At 41.1% G+C, this 23516-nt stretch overlaps 2 protein-coding genes across 2 annotated transcripts in view; both read right to left on the bottom strand.

The window, feature by feature from the left end:
• Nucleotides 1-4255, bottom strand: part of LOC139299479 (sodium bicarbonate cotransporter 3-like) — a 36402-nt gene extending 32147 nt beyond the window's left edge. The window contains exon 1 of the mRNA XM_070922388.1: nt 4129-4255. Coding sequence (XP_070778489.1) covers nt 4129-4170 — 42 coding nt within the window. The 5' untranslated portion in view covers nt 4171-4255. The remainder of the gene's footprint in view (nt 1-4128) is intronic.
• A 6921-nt stretch (nt 4256-11176) lies between these two features.
• Nucleotides 11177-14867, bottom strand: eomesa (eomesodermin homolog a). The gene is made up of 6 exons (XM_070921423.1): nt 14158-14867; nt 13572-13726; nt 12709-12830; nt 12305-12463; nt 12050-12111; nt 11177-11930 (listed from the first exon to the last, which is right to left on the bottom strand). The coding sequence occupies exons 1-6, from the start codon at nt 14865-14867 to the stop codon at nt 11177-11179; spliced, it is 1962 nt and encodes a 653-aa protein (XP_070777524.1).
• Between the last annotated feature and the right edge of the window lie 8649 nt (nt 14868-23516).

Below are 23516 nucleotides of genomic sequence, written 5' to 3' on the forward strand. Positions count from 1 at the left end.
TAAGACAAAGCAGGAAAGGCAGCAAATCTTCACATTTGAGAAGCTGGCACCATCAAATGTTTGGCATTTTGTCTTGATAAATGACTTAACTCCTCTTTCAGCTGTTGTTTAATTTTTGTTGTTTTCAGTTTTGTTTATTTATAAAACTTTTTACAGTTATTAGTATAGTTTTTACTGGCAAATTGTATAATTAAGAATACAGTACGTGTCTGCTTGTGTCTTTTCAAAGTTTAAAGACAAAAAATATGAATTACTTATAAGTATAACTCATATTCTTAGCATTAAGCACATTCAGACCCACAGCTGACCAGCACAACCATTATAAACTACTTGTGTTTCCTGAAAAGCTTTGCTAGAGCTGCCCGAGTTCCAAACTGAATCTCTGTTTAAAACTAAATCTCAATTAGAGCCACAATAAGAGGCAGTACTGTAATGATGCAATATTAGTATGCTGGTAGTACGAAGCTGTACTTTGCATTATAGTGCACTGGCATGCCACAGAAAATGACAGCCATCATAACATGTGTCCAGAGGAGAAGGGAAAAGTAGACCCACGTTTGTAGTATTATTACTGGAAAACTCAAAATTGTAATTACATTCAAGTTTTGCCCTAGACAAACATTTTATGTTTCTGTTCATGGTTCTTTGTGGTCAGCTACAGTAGGCTTACATTAAAATTACTCATCTAAATTTATTGAACAGTTGAGCAGTTTTGCATTTTGAAAATATAGCCTGCATCACAGTTTTCTATAACATTTGGTATTGTGTGTATTTTGTATATGTGTGGAGAAAAAGAAAGAAGTGTCACGTGGATCATTATACATCCATATACAATACCTAGGTGTGCAAGAAAATGACTCTTTTCACTATGAATCTGCAGATTATTTTCTTAACTGTTAGCAACAAAAGCAGTGAAAAATGCCCATCACAATTTCTTGAAGCCCAAGATGATGACATCAAACTGCTTCTTTTGCCGACCAACAGTCCAAAACCAAAAGACACTCAGCTTACTAATGTAGAGGACAGAAAAAGCAGCAAATCCTCACGTTTCAGAAGGTGGACCAAGAGCTTGGTTGACAATTTTGCTTTTGCTCGAAAAGATTAGGGAGGACAGAAATATTTTTCTGGCACAGGGTTGCGTGTGCACCTTCTGCTGTTTACACACAAGAAAGAGGATTAGGGAACAAAGATTAACTTCTCAATGTCTCAGGTCCATTATCCATCCCAGTCTATATCACTGTCCAACAGTAAACCACGCTCCCATTAAAACCATCAAGACTAAGCTTTCAAACCATCTCAGAATACAAATGGTAAACATAAGGCATAATACTATTAAGATCGGTACAATCTTGGGCCCTTTGATCTGCCTCTCTGTCTTTAACATTCATAAAATTACCTTTAGGACAATGTTCTATACACACACAAGCTTCAAAATGTCAGTCACCCAGCAGTAATCTAGAGGCTAGAAAAGTAGGCTTGTAATCAAAAGTTGCTGCTTTGAATCCTCTGACTTTTTCTTTGCATCAAAAACAAACTACAGGGTAATGGTACACATATTTACACATTTATGTAGTGGATTTAATCATTACGTCCAAAAAGCACTTAAAAGCATGTGGCCTGTTGTACTATTTAATCGCATCCTGCTTTCTGAAAGTACATTTCATTCTTACAGAAAGTAGATTGGGTAAAATATAAACAAACAAGCTCTCTGTTGTGTATGCCAATCAGCCTATAGCTGGGTGCAGTAGGAATTAATTCTTTTTATCGTATTATCGTAATAGTATAGCTGAACACAACAGAACACCATCAGACCAGCAAAGAGGCTCCTTCTGTGTAATTACCAATTCAAAGCAATGCCATACAGCAAGTAAGCTTCATAAAACACTCACTAACCCTGGCAGTAACCCTGAGCCAATAATAGTCCAGATCATAGAGCCTACACTGGCCGGACTAAAGCCCTCTTTCACTGGTGGAACAGCAGGACGCACAAATCCCTCTTCTCCTAGCAAGCTGACAAACACCTGAAGAAAAATTCAATGAAAGCTCACACTGCAGAGCCAAGTTAATATAGTCGATAAACAGAATTCAGGGTGTCAATGACAGGAGGTGTGTATTTATTGTAAGTATGACCAAACGCAAATAAAAGGGAATCCTTTAAGGGAAACCTGGTGGTCCATAAATCATTACAATGAGTTATGGTCTGTGAGAGGTTTGAATGTCATTATCACTTGATGACTTTTTGTTGCTGTGTTGGAATAAAATACAGATATTTCAACCTCAAGATATTTCAACCTGTATATATATTTTTTTGTATGAAGGCCAATTTAGACAAATGAATTTAACCCATCTTTCCAGTAAAAGTTTGAAACCAGGTAATCCATTAGACTGTGGTACCAAGGGGCCTAATGTTTGGCCACAGAGCACTCATAGTAGAGGTTAAACATGCAAAACATAGCCAGAAAAGGAATTGCCCTTTACAATAATTGTTATGAAATTGTAGTAAACTCATCTCTAACACTGAGGCTAATACATGTGACTTAAACATAAAGTCAAAGCCTTCTAAGTAGCTCTCTATAAATGCCACAAACACAGCCTGAGATTATCGTTTGTGGCATAAAGGGAGCAAAACAACAACCACCCAATGACATTACATGACATGTGTTCATTCTTGGTATGACTCTAAAACACTTGTGTTTTAAATGAACAGAAGTTGGGGTCAAACTAAACAATAATGGCTAATTATTTAGTTGCAGTTTAGATGAGATTTTAAGCACAATGACAGCAATGTTTTTAGAGACCTCTAACAAAAGCATTGGTCAACCAGCAAGCCTGAAAATAACAAGAGTTTCTTGTTTAAACCTCATGCATTTAAACATGCACGCACTAGCTGAATGTCAGACTCAAAGCTTGACAATGGTATGTTCTTTGCGATGTGCATTTTGATGGGTAAATGGTTCATTTGCCCATTATTAGGCATCAAGCAGCTGAATTTCTACCTAAAGAGTCCTGTTTCACAGTGAATACATTAACTTCCATGGCTGGGAAAGAACTACACAGCTATCCAGCAACTCCTTTTCACTTGGCAGCCAGGGGTCAAGTTTCCTCAGATGCATGCAAATGTTCACACATGCATAGACATATAAGCCCATACCTAGGTACACAGACACAAACATAGTCGTGGAAAACCCTACACCAGCATTGATGTCAGACAGTCAGCTTGCATTTTAAACTTAGCACTGCAACCAGTTTCTTTTTTGGGCCCATTAACACAGCTGTGTGCTCGATGCTCATCATCTCATCTGTGACTGTAAAGTTACACCCAACAGACAGGATGTGGGTCTCTACTACTTTCTCCTTTCTACTTGCACAAGCTTTCACAGAAAAATTAGCAGCATTTCCTGACTTGGAAATATCACACAAGGAAGCTAATCTATTTTGGGGGCATTTGATATGCAAATGAGCCTTTTTATTTCTGTAAATGTACCAGTAGATCTTATCAACTGACTAGCTGGGGACACATTATCAAGTAATTGACAAGTGAACCTGTTGAACGTCACAGGGAAACGCGACAAAGCCGGTACTATGTAACGTTAATTAATTACAGACATTATAAACTATAGTCAGACTTATGCGGGCGTCACCAAAGGCTTATCACATCTAGTTATGTGTACGTTTTGGTATATCAAAGTGCGTGGACAAACACTAATGTCCATATTTTAATTTAACTACGGTTAATAACGTTAATAACGTCACTGAGCCGGCTTGGCTCTCTGGACTGCTTGTGCCCGGCTACTTCATTAACGTCAGCGAGTACTAAATGAAAACGAATGAAGATGGACTAAACATTTAAAAACTGGGCAGGGAAACAACTTTATTTCAAATATATCTTTGAATGAACGCTTTCGCTGACTTTAACCAGAGACCTGAACACAACTTGTACCCATGCCACGTGTCAGAAGTAGAAAGCCGGCTAACAATAGCAACCGCCGGATGGTGCCTCACTGAATCTGACTCCCAAGCATCCCTCGTACTTCTGCGGCTGCTTGGCATACAAGGGGCAAACACGGACAAAGAGCCGTACAAATATAATGGTGAGCCAACGGTTAACTGTGTTGGGCGGGTACTTACTGTTCTCAGGAGGGGCCTCATTTGTTCCGAAGGTTCGTCCATTTCACCTGCCGCCGGTCTTCTGCACACCGATAGCTCTTTTTTTCTTTTAATTTTTGTAAAGCCAGTTGATGTGTGGAAGAGACCGGACCGGGTGACACTTTTGTGAACTGTGAGAACTGGCTGTGCCTTCCCTAACGACACGGCAAGGACACGCCTCTAAAATGATTGACAGTGATTGACTGCCAATTCGCCTTCAATACTCGGTGTTCTCAGCCAATCAAATCCAAGAACGTAACGATGAGGGCGGGGGCTATTTTCTTGTCGCCTCAAAGTCCCAAGCGGGCTTTTTTGTTATGATTTTTTAATCTCTTCATCTCTGCCGGGATGACTTCCATCATTTTAAATGTAAGTTGAACATATAAGAACTGTTATAATATATACAACTAACGGGATATGAAAATGATGCATGTAACCGTAATAAGGCATCTTGAGTTTGAATGTTTAGTAGTAGTGTAAACCCACCATAATTTTAAAATAGTGGATAGAAATCTGCTACTGTTCCCAAATGTAAGCTATTTTGATGCTGTTAGAGATTTGTTTACACTAGCAGTATTAATACAGCAGTGAAATGGTACAAGTAGAGTCATTTGAAATGAATGTAAGCACATAAAATTGAATGTACAACAACTTATATTAAATATACCTGTAATTTATGCAGTCAAAAATGTCTGTTTGGGTCTTTAAGGTAAATTTAGTTTTCAAGAAGTTGAGAAATACAGCTTAAGGCAATCAATGTAATGTTGTTTGAAGATGATTTTATGACCTGAAGTTATTCACTTCCAAATATTATGAAATCACAAGTGATAGATGACAGCAGAATAATGTTGCATTAAGTGTGATAATAGCTAAGCATTGACTCACTGTAGATTTTTAAAACAAATATAGGCTTCCTAAAATGTATGGGTTTACTGTACATGTGCTAGTTTATTGTGACAAACAATAACATGGCCTTAAATGGACTCCTATGCTTGTACATCCTCTGATATTGATAGTACTATACATTAACATCAGAAGGCTATTTCAGATGTTCTCAAATTTAAAAGAAAAAATGACTGAAAGCTAAACCGTTGTCTTGAGGTGAGAGATCAACAATCATTGTCTACCTTTTCATCTGTGCGGATTATGTTGGTTTAGAAGCCTGAGTACGTACTTGCACTCATTTGAAATTAGATTGAACCTGAACTTTTGATCTTACAGCCTCTTGACATAGGCTTACTATCCATATTTTTTTCTTTGCTTATTATGGATTGATTAATGGATTATTGAAACAACTACTGTGTAATAATTCATTTTCACCAGCAGATGGCAGTGCTACATCAACCATTTATCTCTGGTCACGTAAAACAGCAGTTGGCTGACAGATATGAACATATCTAATTCAATCTTGAGAGATAATACTTTTAGTTCTGGTCATTTAGGCTACATAATTGGTTAAGTGAAATCAACTGTAATAGCCTAGACACTTAACTGACTTTTTAAACCATCAAAAAAAATGTTTGATGGATCACAAACAGCTTTAGAAGGAAGAATGCATTTTGGGCCTTGGTGTAAAATATGGTAGTCACGTTAGTGTGGATACATGAAGGAATACTCTTGGTCTATGCAATTAGTTACTTCAATGACCTAGCCCAGGAAGCATTTTTAGGACAACCTTTCTTCCAGACCTATGGGGTTTAGCACAGATTCTGAAAAATAGAAAGTTAACTTCTGCCAGTGAACACCCTCAGTCACATGCATTATTACAACATCACTTTGTTATCATGTTGTAAACTTAACTACAGTGGAATACAATACAATTAGGATAGAAATCAGACAGGTGCAAACAGCAAAAGTAGTCTGTTCTTTCAGAAGAGAAGTCTTCCTTTAAATAGAGCCCGTTCATCACCCGCCCATCAACCTCCGGCATAATCACGCGGCAGCTCAGAAATAGAACTGCGAGGTGGGAGATCAAACTATCACCTCTTAATTGTACCCTGAGTCTTAAAGATGCTGAGAGCCCATTAGCGCACAAAGAAGAGTGCTGTGTACTGCTCCTGAAACATGCATCCGCATAATGCAGCTGGGAGATGAGTCAGAAGTTAGACAAGTGGAAGAAGCACCACACTGGCATCCACCTGTGCTGGGACTCGCGTAAAGAGATGCAGACTGCAAAGGTGTGGTGATGATGAGAAAGAAAGTTTTCTCTCTCAAAGCTTTAGAGAGGAAAAAAGCAGAAAGAAGAGTGTAGTTGTGCTAAACTTACCGTAGTGGAAGAATTACAACCCTTGCCTCTTAATGTCAAATGTAATATCCAGTTGTAAAAGCATGGCGGCAGAACTTATAGAAAAGGTTACGCGGATATTCATTTAGATTTGAGCAGCAAAAGGCGAGAGATTGGAGAGTGTAGGCACAAGCCACCAAATGAATATTGACTGTGTCATGTTTTGTCCCAGAAGCTGTAGAAATGAAGTCCCTCTTTCCCAGAAGGTTTAGTGGATATTGTTTTTTCTCCAGTGGTGAGGCCCTCTGATGATGCCAGGAGAGAAAGAAGAGAATGTGAAATTCCCAAATCTGTTGGAGCGCTCCATCAAAGTGCCAATGCATTGATTTTGACCACAGATCTTTTCCACATGGCTACCTCTGCATGCCCTACCCAAAACATTGCTCTCAAGACCAAAGTCTTATGGGAGCCTTAGTGGCCCTGAATCCTGTTCAACTCCTCTGGGACACTCAGAGGAGGGGGGAGTAGAGGCCAGTGACCAGCATGGTGTACCCAAATTGACTCAGGGATGGGTAGATGGTGGGAGGGGTAGCGTTGTGGAGATGGTAAATGGTGGTGGTGGTCAGAAGGGGAAGGTTGGAAGGGGGGAAGAAGGGAGGGGTCCGGCCTGTTGAGGTGCGTCCCACTGCCCTCCAGAGGGAACACGGGGGTTTGAAATCAATGTGCTGTTAAGTGCAGCTTAGCCGCGGGATACTCTCTCCAACATTATCCATGCACCAGTGAGTCAGGCCTTGCCTGTGCGCCGCACACGCCGTCTGAGGGCACCGACACAAGGCCCTTCCGCGCCTCCGGTTCCTCTCACCTCCATGCTCTCTGCCAACACTCAACGCCCTTCTCCAAACAGTTGTGGCCCTGCTAACTTGAGACTCATCTCACACCAGGGTCTCACTCCAACGGACCTGTGAGCATTACACCCGTACTGTAGTCATCCCACCCCCCCTTTAACTGCTGATTAACCAGGTCCTAAAGAGGTAGTGAGACTAAATAAAGCATTGTGTTGTGTATATAGACACCTGGGGCGAGCTAAAAGCAGAGTCTTTGTCAGCATCATTAGGACTGTCAGTGCCCATGACCTCTACTTAATAACACAAAGAACATATGCTCATTATACATATATAAAACAGAATATAGCATGACTCAAGGTAACTACATTTATTATTGTGATGGGCTAAATCGTTATCCCTAAGGGTGGGACAAAGTACACTGGACCTGGTTCCAGGCTTTGGTGTGGGCCTGGGTGTGCATGCAGTAATCAGAAAGAAAACCGTGTCCATCATTTCAGATATGATTATAAAGACTGGATCTGAATTGTGCTGACATTAACCTCAAGATATATAAATCAAAACCGTTTGTAAAATAAAAGTGATTAACTAAATCATGAGTGAATACATCACAAAACAACAGAGTGGCCATATGAGACTCAAACCATCCCTGAGGAACAATTCTACAGTAATTCTAACTGGCTTGATGATTATTTAACAGAGGTGACATTTATCAACACATCAAAAGGGGAAATATAGTGTGAAGACGAAAAACATAATCGCCGCCGTCTCAATCTGGCTTGTCTGTAGGTTACTTTTTAAAAGGGGCGTCTAAAAAATCTTGACCCAGACACACATGTCGGCCCGTGGCTGCATTTAGTCAGTGAGAGCAGTAATAGTGTGTGACTGAAGGTGAGGAAACAGCCTCAGGCCTTCATCTGCGTTTAGATGTCAGCCCTCCTTGGCCTTTCTTACGTGAACTCTCAACATGGTCACCAATGGACGGCCTGAGGGAAGGGCACAGACACGCTACTGTTCACACACATGAAACAAGAATTTAAGTTTTACTAATATGCTATAAATCCTACAAAACCACTGGTTGGTCCTCCTTGGCCTTGTATTACTGACACTACAACAAAACTCAGTCAATTGCTGACATTGTAACTAGCAATGTTAACAACAGCTGGGGACATAAGTCAATTCTTCAGGTCTAACCCAATGTGCATATCTCCTTTAAGTCAACATGGTCTGAATTTGTGGAAGCATGCTGCAGAGGTGTCTATTGATTACTGTACCTCTTGCATGAATGGCTGAGAAAGACACAGTCTATTGACTTGTTGCTAGGTTTTTGGAGTTGTCTGGAGCTCCCAAGGATCACCTGTTATTCAGTTGTGGAATATCCATCAAATAAATGATGAGGGATGTTCACAGAGACTGAGACTGAGGATGATATTTGTAGTTTAAATACAAGAGAGATGTCCCTGTTATAGTGTATGTAAGTCATGCTGTCGCTGTGTATGTTACTTCATTGACAGGAGACTTTATTCCAGTGGGAGGATGGCAGAGATTACATCTGCAGTGGCCGATATCAACATGCCTTTGACAAGGAATTTAAACAGGATGATGCACTGTTGGTGACAGTGGTTGCATCTTTGAAGCATGTATATGTGCTTGGGTTTGTGATGGAGTTCTGTATGGAAAGACAAATTCCAGAAATCATATGTTTATTGGAAGTTAAACTGCAATATTTCCCCTGATTGGTGTGAAATAGGTAATACAATTGCCCCTGCAAATTCTTAGATTAATACAAAGCACCAAACTTACTATTATAGTATTAGAATACTTTAAACGTTATTACTTTATAAAGTTGTTTTGGGTATTATGAGTGAGAGACACAAAACTATTTCCACTAAGAATCTCTGCAACTCTCTTTTCTGGTTCCTGTAATTGCTATAGTCGTCCAGTCATAATCTTGACAGCTATTCTCCACCTCATAACCACTGATGAGCAGAGGTCAAGACAACATGAAAAGGAGAAGAAAAACATAATCAGACGCTCTGAAATACAATTTGCTGACACGCACAAGTGCAAACATTTTTATTCTCCAGGCTCGAACCCCCTAAGAGCCGTTTTTTTACAGCTTTCCTGAGAGGCCAGGGCAATCAAGCACTCTACCTTGTTAGGAGGTGTTAATTGGAGTTAGTCAGACTCCTCACTTTGTCAAGGAGTCTGACAACAGAATTAATTAGAATTTGAGTATGTAAATCAATTCAAATTGAGGTCCTTATGGGGGAGGATTTGAAGTATTTTCACCAAGGAAAAACAGGTGCTGAGAACACGAGCCAAGTAGTGTCTGTGTGAATATTATGACTTTTCTTTTCATGGATTTTATCTCCACTAATCCGCTTTTGGAGAGGCCATAGATATACAGTATAAATAGAGGTGTTGAGCTGTACATTGCCCTTAGTTGGATGGTTGATGGACCATTTTTCATTTAGCCAGTTTTCATATTTTCTAAGTACACATGCCTCGCATGCAGTTGCATTACTTAAGTAAATGATAAAATGTGTGAAAACACCATGGCAACAACAGAAGGAATAGTAGGACGACGTGCTTTTGTGTGCTTTTCACCTAATTGGGTCTATGTTGTGAGTCATGTCATGCAAGACATGTAAATCTCATATTTAAATCACACTTCGCTCACTTGAATTGTGAGATGTGGTGTTACCTTGTAACACTTATTTGTAGCTTGAAAAGGATTGCTCAGCTCTTTTGTGCATAAACGCTATGGGTTCTGAGAAGTTCCGCTTTCGATTTCTAGGATCAAGAAGAGCAAGACATGACAAAACTATCAACTTCAGTGTCTTCATATCTGGTCAACTTCAATGAAGTACGTGAAATATAAATTAACATAAACATATGTCATATATAAGCCTTGCAATACAGTTCATCTCTGTCGAGTACAGCCATCTTTTATCTTTCACCAATTGAAACTTCAACACTACGATAAAACGATCTCAGTGCTTCCTGACAGCGAACTCAAAACAGAAACGGGCTTTCACACTGTATGCCATCCCATGCCCTCATCATTTTCTGCTGTCATTTGCTATGCTTATGATTATTTGTATTTATGATACATGATTATAAGTGTTTGCATATGAAACAAAAAGAATTTAAAAAAAGGAAAAAAGAAATATGCTTTATTAGTGGAGAAGGACGGAAGATTTAAAGTAGCAGAAGCAAATTGTAAAGTAATGTTGCTGGAAATGATTTCCCTCCTCATTTGCAGTTAGTCTCAAAAAAGAGATTAAATTAAGAGATTAATAATACCTCATTTTACCTCATTAAAATTAATACAAAATAAGCTTTTATTTTATTGCAGATCCTCACCCGTTTGAAAGCATTGTATTGTTCAGATGCAGGGCAGATTTTATTCTTATACTACTTGTTGCAATGTCAACTTGTTGGCAATTCATGGCCTTTATAACAAGCCATAACTGCCACTGGCTTCTCTTAATGTCACATGGCCATAATATATGAATAAAACATACCGAGAAAGACATTTGGACAATGCTTTGTGAAAAGCTGTTTTATTATCCATTTAATTAACACCTCCATGAAGACAATTTGTACAAGATACATCACATTCTAAAGTGCACGAATACTGTACAACGAAAATTATTTAAATACGCAGGGGGGCAAAAAAAAAAAAATCACATTTGTAAAAAAAAAAAAAAAAGAATTAAAAAAGTTTTAAAAACAATGAATAAAAAGGGACATGCTTTTTCAAAAACAACAATCACTATGCATGTTTCTGCTCAGGTATGTGAGAGGGGCTGGCCTGGGAAAATAACCTTGTGCAGCTTGCTTGGGGGAACACTAAGCTTTGGCACCTTTAGAGAAAAGAGAAAAAAGACATTAACAAGGAATGGAGAGCACTCGATAATAAACAAAAGAATTATATTTAGTTTCAATAAATACAGTCTTAGGGGCTTGTGTAGAATGCATAATAACCAATGCCTTTTGGGTTGTCCTTGTTGTACTCCTCCGTAGTCAAGTCCTCACACTTGATGGTCGGGGAGTTCTCTGTGCTTGAGCCCCCAGGGGACATCCTGCGCCTCTTGCACACCACGGAGTACACACCAGAATCGCTAGAGTCCACTGATTTCAGTGAGTGGGACGTCTCGATCCAGGTCGAGGCTGGCGGCGCGCTCTCCTCGGGCAGCTTGTCTTTAGTAACTCCCAGCTGGTCCTCTGGGAAGGCTGGGGGGCTTGGGCGAGGGGACCAGGGCAGGCCCGTGGTCATCTTGCGCTGGTAAGAGCTTCTGGTGCCCCAGCCTGCAGCCATGGAGGCGAAGGCAGAGTCTGGGTAGTAGCTGAGGGCGTGGGATGTCTGCAGGGAAAGGGGCTTGATGCCGTAGGACAGTAGGCTACTGGTGGAATAGTCATTCTCATAGGACAGATCCAGCTTGTTGGAGCCCGGCTGCTGGACAGGGGGGACGAACCAGCGCTGGGCAGAGGCAGCGGCACTGACGTCCTCACTCTGTGGGGAGAGAAGGCTGTTGGTTTGGGGAACAGCCCGTTCGCTGGTGTAGAAGCGGTTCTGAGGCAGGTTGTTGACAAACTGGTCCTGAAAGAAAGGCTGCATGGCATAGCGGGCCCCGGGCACAATCTGGGTGGAACGAGGGGAGTCTGTAGGGGACGGAGTCAACCTGTCACTCTCTGGAGCCGTGTACATTCTGTTCAACAAATGAAGAACAAAAAATTAGTTTCAAGACATGATTCAGGGTCCAAGACATGCATCAAATGGTGCAGGAAAAACAGATCAGCCACACTGCTAGAAGTGCAGGACACGTACGAGTCATAGTTGTCCCGGAAGCCTTTTGCAAATGGGTTGTGATCTATCTTCAGCTGTGTGATCTGAAGAAAAAAAAAAGAAGAAAGAAAACCTACATAAATAATGTGCATCTTAAGGCAAGCAACTGCACTGTGTGACTAAAGAGCAATAATAAAGAATTTGATTTTTAATACATGCAATTAAAGATGAGATCAGTTCGTTGCATCTAAATAAATTCTAATTACAACTAAAAATATATACTATTGAAATGCTCACATCTGTGTTCTGGTAAGCAGTGACGGCTATAAACTGGTTCTCTGGGAAGGTGAAGGTTTGAGTTCTGGCCTCATTGCTCATGTCCTCCACTCCGTCTTCTGTCACTTCCACAATGTGCAGTCGCGGTTGGTATTTATGAAGCGACTGCAAGACAATCATCTGCAAAGGAGCAATGTGTGATAAGTGCAACGCTGTAGATTTCAAACAGGCTGCACAAACATTTTTGTATTGTTCATCAAAAATAAAGAGTACTTGTTCTTAAATATCTTTGAATATGGCAAGCATGCTTGAAATTTATAATATCCAAGTAATTATTCTCAGTAAATAAAATTAGAAACAATATTGATGAGAGCGGTCCACTTGGCAAATAGTGAATTCAAGCATGTCAGAAATCAATATCCAACCTGTGTGTTGTTGTTGTTTGCCCCTTTATTGTTGGTCAGCTTCAACTTGCCAAAAGAGATTTCTTGCCTCATCCAGTGAGCACCAGTGTTCGGGGACTCAGGATGAACATACATCTTGTTACCTGAAATAACATAATAAGTAATATGACAAACAGAAAAGTAGAAAGTCTGTGCAAACTGTGTTGTCTAAACATGCAAATAATAAATCATATTCTGCTTTTTGACATCCATTTTTTTAAAGGCTGATCATGTTATTCTAAAAATGTTAAGTAAAATTTAATTAAAATACATAACATTAATTCCTGTTTAGGTCGTTTTAATAAAAACAAATATGAATTAAAAGGATATTAGAGAAGGGCTAATGGAATTGGAATAAAATCAATGTTTTATTTTAAAAGAAAAATGCTTCTTTTTCTTCAAATCATTTTCTCTTATCAATAAATTATCAAATGAAGAATGAATCATTTGAATGTATTTGAAGACTCTTTAGACTACCAGTCATTTCATCAAAAGGCATATTTAAGCAACGATTTCACACTTTAGTTGGTTCCCCGAGATGACACTTCAAATTAAAAATTGCACCGAGGAGCTTAAATTGTTGCATTAAAAACACTGAAACTCGCAACCTGTCAAAACATTTTGCTAAAATTTGAAGTAAAAACTGTCTTTATTTCCAAAACAATCTAAATCTCACCCACATTTGATTCTCACATCCTCACGCTGTCATGACTGAATGCAACATTGCTGCATCATTTCTAAACGCCTTCTATTCATTTATTTTTCGATTTTATTATTTTATTTATAAAAACGCAAAAACATAAATTCGCCAGAGCTAAATACGTTTAGTTCATTCTCTAACTCACCTTGCATATTATTGTCTGCTTTTCCACAAGTGACCCACTTTCCTCCCTGAAAGCGCCAGTGATTCGGGTCAGCCAAAACAACTTCTACAAAGACATTGTAATGGGCCGTGAGGTTGAGTCCAGTGATGTTGAAACTGAGGAATGGGAACATCCGTCTGGAAAAAGGGAAAAACAGGAATAATTAAAACATCTGCGCTCATTAAACAGGGAAAACTGTGACAGAAAACTTTGGCCTGAATGTGTTCACGTGTTGCATTGGACAGAATGCTTCACCAATATTACATTTGAAATAAATGTAAATTTCATCAGTGTCACGTTTAGCCTGTTGTGGAATTGTGCACTTTCAATTTACCAGAAACGAAAACTTGCAATTTAAAGCTCCAAGACTCATAAAAAATGCGTAAAAGGAGCGTGTGCGTAAAATTTTGCTCATGCGTAAAAAAGGTGGTAAAATGACCGGTGTCTTTAAAAAGTAAAGACTAAACGGGCCAACTGGAAATATAAAAACGAAAAACTAATTTTCATATTCTGCACACGACTGTCGTATGTTTAAATCGGGCCTTTAAAGCCTCCGGCATCTGCTTACCTGCCCTGTTTGGTGATGATCATCTCGGTCTGGTGCCGGTGGAATTTCAGCCACAGTGGCCGGTTACACAGATAGACCTGCGCTCTGGCTCCGGCGGCAGACCCCGGCAGAGACATGGAGCCAATACCCGTCCCCGTCCCGGGATAGGAGGGGTACAAACAGCCCGGACCCTGGCTGAACTGGTACCCTCCGCTGCTAAACTGGCTCCGGCCGGTGCACACGGACGAGGAGGAGAAGCCTGTTGGCGGCAGGACGGATCCGTAATGAAGTGAGGCCGGGTACCTGGAGCTGCTGGACCCGGTGTACACGGACCCCGTCTGTCCTGCATAGGGAAAGAGGGAACACGGGCTTGCCATGTCGGAACTCGCCTGGGACGACGAGATGAAGTATCTGTCAGAGCCAAGTTCGTCTATGTTGTAACGCCGACCGCTCGTCAACTCGTCCTCACCGAGCACCGGGGAGCCTTTCCTCCCATCGGGCCCGGTTTTAGTGAAAGTGTCCCCCTCTCCCTCACCCAGCATCCCGTTTCCCACCCCGCTCAGATATTTCTTAGGTGCGCTGCTAGACTCTGATTCCGTCCGGTCGACTTCTTGATATTCAAGCTGCGATGATGGCCTCGGGCTGTTGTTCGCACTGTCCGACGAGGAGAGGTTGTAAAAGGTCTTGGGTAAATTGATGCTAGCGCTGGGAAGGATGTTCTCTAACTGCATTGTTTAGATCTTGCAATAAATAGGAAGAGTTTCAAGAGTCCAGAGAGTGAATCTCAGCCAAGGAGGCGACACAACCACCGGCGCCCAGGTCGTTTCTGTCTCTGCACGCCTCCCTCCCTTAAGAATGATGGAAGGAGGTTAAACCTTCTCCTCACCTACGGATTTTCAGATCAGATTATGGGCAGGACATGAGATGTTCAGCGGCTCTTATAAGATGTACTTCTCCACACACCCAACTGGTTGTAAGCGATAGGGGAGGAGCTTTTGGAGAAGCATGCGGGGGCACCAGCCCTGTCCATAGCCAATGGTCGCGCTACTCTAATTCAATTAGGAAGCGTCTGGTAGAAATAATATCAAGAGAAAATTTGCCATGACTGTCGTTAAGTTTATTTTTACTCTAATGTCTCGGGTAGGCTCTTAAACCGAGGTGGCAATCTCTACACGCTTCACAAATCCAAAATGTATATAATTTTACAATAACAGTGCAAATAAAAGCAAATCATCTTCAAATTATTGTAAAACACGAATGTGAGATAGTTTAAAGGAGGCTAAAAGACAAGCAGAGGAATTTCTTCACATATTACGTCAAAGACTTTGTGGCCAAAGTTAGTCGCACTTCAGCAGCATTCCCCATCGCGCACAGAAACGCCTCTAAACTTTCAGCTTCAAGTCATCACGTCCAACACAGCAGCAAAATACACACTCAGATATGGTTTGTCAGATTACTTCCACCCATTCACCCAAGAAGACTTATTATCCGCAAATGCCGAGACCCATCCACCCCCCCAACCTGCAAACACTCCAACACGTTGGAGGAAAAAAAAAATCACATGTGCACCTTATTTCCTATAATTGGCTCCGTCGCCTCTTCCTCTTCCAGGTTTCCTGTCTTGGTTCGAATAAAACTGCCTGAGAAGGTATATCTGAAATTAAAAAGGCACGCCTTTTATTTTATTTTTTTTAATTTATTCATATTTTTTTTTGTCTCTGCTTAAGAAAAAGTAAGATGAGCTTTTCTTCCCTTTTTCTCAGACTGTGACAAATACATTTTTGTTGCTGGGACTTTATTTCCCCTCAAACTGAAAACAGAAAAATATAATGGTATGTATTTTTTTTCCTATTTTCGGAGTTTATATTTTTTTTCATCCAACCTTTCAATTGATGTTAAATTGTTCACTAATTGACACGCAACAAAAAAAGCTTAATCAATGACAATATGAGAGATTTCATTAAAAATACCTTATTAAATATTAGGAAAAGACAGCAATTAGGATACATTTGATCGACTCCCTCATTTAACTTAATGTTTAATAAAAATATGAAACCTTTCAAATTAAACTCAGTAGATTTGGAATATTTGACTGCAATTTCACATTGATAGGCTGCATGGTGGGGACGAGCTTTCTGAAAGCAGACGAAAAAGGTGACTTCTTTTTTTCTGCATTTGAAATAACGAAGGGGTTAAAAGGAGGTGAACTACCGTGTTTAAACGGTGCTAAATCTCCCTTAACGCAAGCCACTGAAATAACGTCCAGACGGAGAGAAAGGATGCACTGACTGCTGAAGGAACGATGGAAATATCACAGTTGTTTGGTAATAATTCAAAAACAAAACGAAAAAAGAAAAACATGTTTACTGAATATAAAGTAATGTAGAATAGATATCGATGTCTGTAACACACACACGCACACGCACACACACACACACACACACACACACACACACACACACACACACTGGAAGAGAGAGTGAGAGAAATCGAAAGCTTCCGAAACCAGAAATAATCAAGGAAACATGTCGCACAACAAACGTCGTCCATGCTGCACCCAGGCCGCATGATAAAGGGAATTTTAAGCGTTGACTCGACAGCGCTCTCTAGCGACTGGTGGGGATAACTGGGTAACTTTCCCACCGTTGGTTATGTTAAAGTAACTTAACACTGTAAGAGAGCTGCATGCAGACAGTTAGCTCTCACTTTTTCCACTTGTATCTCACTTCACATCATCTTCAACTGCAGTGAACTCAACTTGTGCTTGTGTTTGCATCTGTGGTGTGTGTGTGTGTGTGTGTGTACGTGCCTGTGCCTTTGTGTGGGCAGTGCGTGTGTGCATGTGCGAGTCTTAAAGTGAGCTGGAGGGGGAGTAGGGGGTGAGATGAATTTGGGGAAAATGGGGATACAAATCTGTGAAAAGCTGAGGGAGAATCTCGGCTGGAGGCAGATTGGCTCGTGTCATAAATGGGACAGTAAAGCTGGCTATTGGGCCATCAGGGGACCAGAGCTACATGCATACAGCACACAATCTGTCAATCAAGACCGAGACCCGTCCCAGACTACTGCACAGAGACGACAACACCAAACATTTGACAACTGAGATCAAGCTTTGTTTTTTGTTTTTTTTGAAATTACTATAAACCAGTTCTATTATTTATTTTGACCTGTCTCTCAACAGAGAATCTCACTTATCTGCACATAACCAAATCCCGATTTTCACCAATTGCCTTCTTCTCTCTGCTCTTTGTAGCAAATGCAGAATTCCCCAGCGGAACTTGCAAAATGATGAAGCCGGAGCAGCTTTTAGGTATTGTGAAATGGGGTTACTGTAAGTCATTAATTCCGTTCCAAAATCAGGAGGAACTACTGTTGTGAATTTTCTATGAATCCTAAAGGCTCTGAGTGACTATGCAAAATGCAAAATTAACAGGCACTTAAAATATGCATCATGAGGCCTGTGAACTTGATCCAGGATTAAACATAATATACTTTTTATCAATCGTCTGTCTGGGTTTCATACACTTAAACACACAGCCGAGGTGCTGCTCTCTTGACTCAGTGTTGCTACAGGCTGTCATTCTATAGTTGGAGGGTAAATCTATAGTTCAAAGGCAGCTGCATTTGTGTTCGAAACAAAGTCGAGCATTTCACACCTGAGCTGTCAGCACCTCATTAGTGCAAGCCTTCTGTATGGCTTTTCTTATTTAATGGGCCCTCGCATGATCAGCAAATTACTGATAAACGATGTTAAGGAAAGGCCTGTTTTTGAGGAGAATTTGGCTTTCATGCCACCTCCTGTGATCCTTTACAATCTCACGAAGATATAAGTCAGGTGAAATTTTCTTTGCATGAATTATTTCACAACTGATCATTGTACTTTACGGCTATGTTTCACAGATGATTACAAACCCATTGAGAGAAAATCTCGGTGAAACAAATGCATTGCTATTGGTTTAATGGCCGTGGTCTGAAGCATGTTGGTTTTCCAAAATGACCCCAAAGACTCGGTTGCCATTTGAAAGCTAGAAAACAAAATAAATGTGATTTACAGGCCACCTATAAATAAACTAATTCCAAATGAGGTGGATGTTTAGGTCCTACTCATAAAGGAGCTCCCACTTGTGACCTGTCAGCATGTTTCTTGACCACCTATAAAAGTCCAAGTGTGTCTGAGATGACCCTTTTTGGCCCCGGGCCAGGGCCCGCGCGACAGGGGAAGGGAAGTCTTACCATATTGTTGTCAGAGTAGATCATCAACAGAGCACATGAAAGGAATACATTCCAGGTTTTATGGGCTAAGGTGGCTGCTGAAGCCTTTGCTCTGGAGTGAATTCATGTACCCCATTGCAAGGATTAATAACGCAAGTCTCATTAGAGATCCTCGCCACCGAGACCCCTGGAGGGAGGGGTGCTGGGAAAAGAACCGAGTGCAATGTGCACCGTGTCAGCGCTGCACTCCTCCGCAAATCATCATCCTCAAGAACATTTTTATTGGAAAGAATTTATTTCACAAGTTTATCAAAGATGTCCCACAGTATATTTTCCAGTGTGTGGGGATCGCTAACATTTAATCAAAGCAGTAGTCTTTACACAAGGAAAGCTTATGTTACAGACATGCTGCTGTCTTCAAAGATACGAAGGTGACAGCTTTCATGAATTTCCATTTGGGTACATATTGCTTTCATCAATTACATTCTCTTTTTCTTATTTCCTTGTCTCCGCCATTTTCTTCATGATTTAAACAGCACAAGGTTTTCCCTCTAGACTGAACAAAATGTATTTGTATGGAATCAGAGCTTCATATTTTTGTCACCATGCATTTTTTTGTTTACCTATACTCAAAGAGCATTAGAATATGTAAAGTATATTCATGTTTGATGTCATGTAGGCTATTTCAGATGTCATTCCAGCAGAGCAAATAATCATGAAATGGGAATCTTCCCCATCTGCAACCAGTCAGTGAGTGAGACCCGCGGGAATTCTCTCTATATATGCAGCACGTTTGAATTCCTCAAAATACATTAAAATACGCCAGATTGCATAAAACCACGGGATGCTACTTTGCGTCATATCAACAGATAAGTCTCAATGTCAGCATGTTGCTGCATGCATGCCTGTGTGTGTATATGTTTTTGTTTGCCTGTTTTGTGTATCTGGCCTGTGGAAGGAGCGGTGGATTATTGCACAAATGTATTTGGGGATATGTGAGCCCAATACTTTTGTGATGCGCAGGTTTTCAGGGGGCAATGATAATCCACTGTGTTAAGACAAATCTTAGAAAAATAAGGTGTACTGACTGCATTCAGGGAAATAGGATTGAAGCTGCACTCACTGTATTTGATTCCCCAAGGCATGATAACATGATTTTTGGATTACTGCATTATAGAAAGTCTCACCCAGGGCCTTTGGGAAAAGCAGCAGGTACACAGTATGGAAGCAGGGTGAGTTTCAGGTATCTGTGCTCTTTCTTATTTGACATTTTATCCTTTCTCACAAATACATTATCTCCATGTGCTGCCAAGTCAAGTGACGATTTCCAGATGTTGGAATAAATGCACATAATCTCTCTTAAATATTTTATATTAAGAGTTTTTTTTTTTTTAAAAATCCAACTAAAGTAATTACCTGCAGCTAAACTACAGAATTGGGTAAGCAGACCACTGAGCTGATTTTGACACGTTCACCCTTTTACTTTCACTCACTGTGTCGTCAAGGGCAGAACGTGAAGCCGATGACACCAAAAGTGAATGGTAGTCCGATGGCCCGAGTCTCACCCTCATCCCCATTTTAGCATCAACCTTTGTTGACCCACTTCTCCCAGCCCATCCTCCTGAAACACTGGAGGAATTGACATAAGGGACCAAAGCAAAATAGCAGGTGCTAAAAGTTTGACAGCGTAGACTGGATATATGTGTTCCCTGGAACGTGAGGTGTAAGGGAGGGTGGCGGAGTTGTATCGACTCGGCATTAAGCCTCCAAGATAACATGCCCTCTCTAACAGGCACACTCTCTCGGCCGAGAGGAGTTGGGGTGAGCTGGGGTGGGAAGGGGAAGACCGTCCCACACTTGAGCTCGTCAACCAACCAGCCATGGCCACCAAGATACAGCAGCCCAACCCAGATCACCCCTGGTTCTCTGTCCCTTCCCATAGCACTATTACTGCCAAACAAGCTGGGCTTTTATCACATCGCTAACCCTGACTCAGAAACTGCATTTCAGGAGGACCCTTTATTTTTTTCTCCTCTTCCCTTTTTTTTTTGGACAGGGAACACTAACAGATTTACACCACAGGAGTATTCTGCTGCTGCTCCTGCCTCAATGTGGTTAAATCAGTGAGTCAGAAGTGAGAATGTAGAGTTTTAACACTTCTCTCCCGGTATGAAAGCTTCTAGAGCGACACAGAGGAAAGCCCTAACTGACTTACTGTCTACCAGCCAGAGGCATATGCTAGTGGGAGGGAGGTTATGTAGACATGATTAATGGTTTAAGGTTGACCCCCTGGTGAAGCAGGGATGTTGCCTCGGCATCTTCAGTCTCCTCTGGGGAGTAGGGACTACATTCACAGTGCTAGAAGGCCGTCAGACGCCCCTCTCTGTCAAACACAAAACATCTTAGCCTCCTTCAAGGCCTTGTTTTTATGAATACTGGACACCTTTAAATCAATATTATTATTTCTTTTCATTGCTTTGTGCAATTAGATATTAAACTAGTTGATAAAATGCCAAATTATTCATTGAAAACGCTCCTATTTTTGCTCTGGAGAAATGCGTCCAGCAGCCATTAGATATAATTAGAGACCACAGAATGCTTTTGTATTAAAACATTTGCAGCAATTTGGCAGCTGTATAATTTAGATGTTCTGGATCATGCCATGTACATACATGAAAACACACAGACGTGCACAACCATGCGCACACACAATCATATACACTTGCCGGCGTGTATGCACACACGCTCATATATGCACACACAGAGGGACCTCAGTGCAGCGGACACCTTCAATATTGAACCCAGACCCAGGCCTGGTCTCTGTATTTACATGTAAATGGTCTACAACAATCTGCGGCCCCTTTCGTCTGCTCTGTCCCTCCAGCCGTCTGGGCCTGGGGAAGAGAGCTGCTAGTCAGATGGGGGGACCACATCAGATGGGCTCCCGTGGCTATGAAGCCAAACGCTCCGAAGGGAGAGGGAAGAGGCTGCCTGCCTGGCAGCCACTGAAACAGCAGGGACTCCCACATATCATGGAAGTGGTCCATGGTTTGGTCTCCTTCTCTGACTGGAGAGCAGGGGAGAGATGTCAAGGACCAAGCAAAAGGCCTTGCTGTCTGAGGTTGGTGACCAAAGCAGACGTCTTTTACCGTTAAGAGAAGGCCCACTCATGTGTGGCTTGCAAATAAACTCAGTGGGACAGTTTAATCAGCCTTTCTAGAAGAGGGCTGAGAACCTGGTCTCTTCCTTGTGGGTAGAGGTGTCATATTTGACAAGTGTATATGTGGATGTGGAGGGGTGGGTGTCAATGATAAGAAATTACGAACAGCAGTGAGCATGCATATCCAAGTCACATGGTGGAGGGAAGGAGCCTGCCTGTATTTGTTCCTCATGATCGTCTGTCGAGTGTTTGTGTGTCCTTCTGTGCTGGCGGGTCAGATATGGTGGAGGTCTAGACACATGGACCAAACATTCTGTCTGACGGGGGAGCACTTGTTTCGAGGTTCATCTGATAGTTGTAGACCTTGATAGAACAGACCAGCCGAGACAGGCTGGATCCATACCCAGTGTTAATGGTCCAGACTTGATTTCAAAAATCTGGTGTATGTTGAGCCACTGAAGCCACTAGAAAATTCCGACTTTTAGCTGTTCTTTCTTCCATGTGTGTATGCACACAGTATGAAATGAATAATGTTTTAGTCTCTGAAGGAGTTGAATAACCTGTAATCAACTTGAAACAATTAAAAAGCAAAGTGTTATTTACTTGGTTTGCAAATATTTGATGATTCATCTCATGAGCCAGTCAGAGAGAGGGGGCACGCCTCAGTTTTCAGGCAACAGGAAACAGGTGCTCACAATGATTTATGTAAAGTAATAATGCCATTTATGTCCCATGTCTTACATTATTATTTGACAAACTGGTATTGAGCTCCATATTAAAGGTATAGTTTGACATTCTGGGAAATACACGTATTTGTTTTCTTGCTGAGATTTAGATGAGACAGCAGCTGATTATCTTAGCTTAGCATAAAGACAGGGGGGAAACAGCTAGATTGGCTCTGTTCAAAGGTAACAAAAACCACCTACCAGCTACCCTAAAGCTCACTATTTAACACGATATACCTAGTTTGTTTAATCAGAACAAAAATCGAAGTGTAAAAACGACAATTCATATGCATACATATACATACATATTTACCGTACAAACTTAAGAGTGGTATCGATCTTCACATCTAACTTATTTGCAAGAAAGCGAATAAGTGTGTTACCCAAACTGCTAAAACCTTTCCCTTAATATAGTAAGGGAAGTCAGAATTATTTTCATTGCATTTTGCTTAGTTTTAGAGTCTTCATTTTAGGAAAGATGGGAGGCTGATGCAACCAAATTAATGAACCAGACATGAACCCTTGGCAGTGCAGGGAACCACATGTTTGCGTGGTGAAAACCTAACAGTAACTGTCCTTCACAGCTCTGAGGGGATCCCCAATGATGGGCAACCTTCGATTCAAAATATGATTTGGCAGTGGAGGACACACCAGGCTAATACCTTCCACCCCTGGAAGAATGTCCCCCACCTCCTCACCAGCCCAACGAGCGATCACACCTTTAGTGAAAAGGCAGACAGAAGGGGAGCCCCTAGGCTGATGTGGTCTTCGTATAGATGTGTGAGTGTGCATGTAGGTCTCTATGTGTTTCTGCTGTTTGCCTGTGTGTGTGTGTGTGTGTGTACGTGAATAGCTGTGTGGGGGACAATGCAACACGTTAAACCAATGTGGGAGGTGTGAAGACAGGGGATCTGCTGCAGTCAAAATGAACAAAGAAGAAAACTGATTTTGCTTTGTTTTAACGTCTTGTGAAAAAACAATTAATTATGTTCATTGTTAGGCTTTTTGGTTTTGCTGGTTGCCTCTCGAGTTGTTAATTGTTGTCAGGTATTAAGAGGGTCTCCATGGATTGAACAATCACAGTTGCATGAACATGCATTGAGGCCCCATGTACACAGCCTTTTTTTAACAATACACTGATAAGCCTAAATACAAGAATCTCAATGTAAACAGAGATATTTTTGCACCATAGAGAACATAATGAAAGAAGGACAAATCAGCGCTGAACCCATGGGAACTTCAACATTTTTTAATTTTGCTTTTGAAGCGATCTGTGTAGGTGT

The sequence above is a fragment of the Enoplosus armatus genome, chromosome 16, assembly GCF_043641665.1.
Source record: "Enoplosus armatus isolate fEnoArm2 chromosome 16, fEnoArm2.hap1, whole genome shotgun sequence".
In the NCBI taxonomy this organism is placed as follows: Eukaryota; Metazoa; Chordata; class Actinopteri; order Centrarchiformes; family Enoplosidae; genus Enoplosus; species Enoplosus armatus.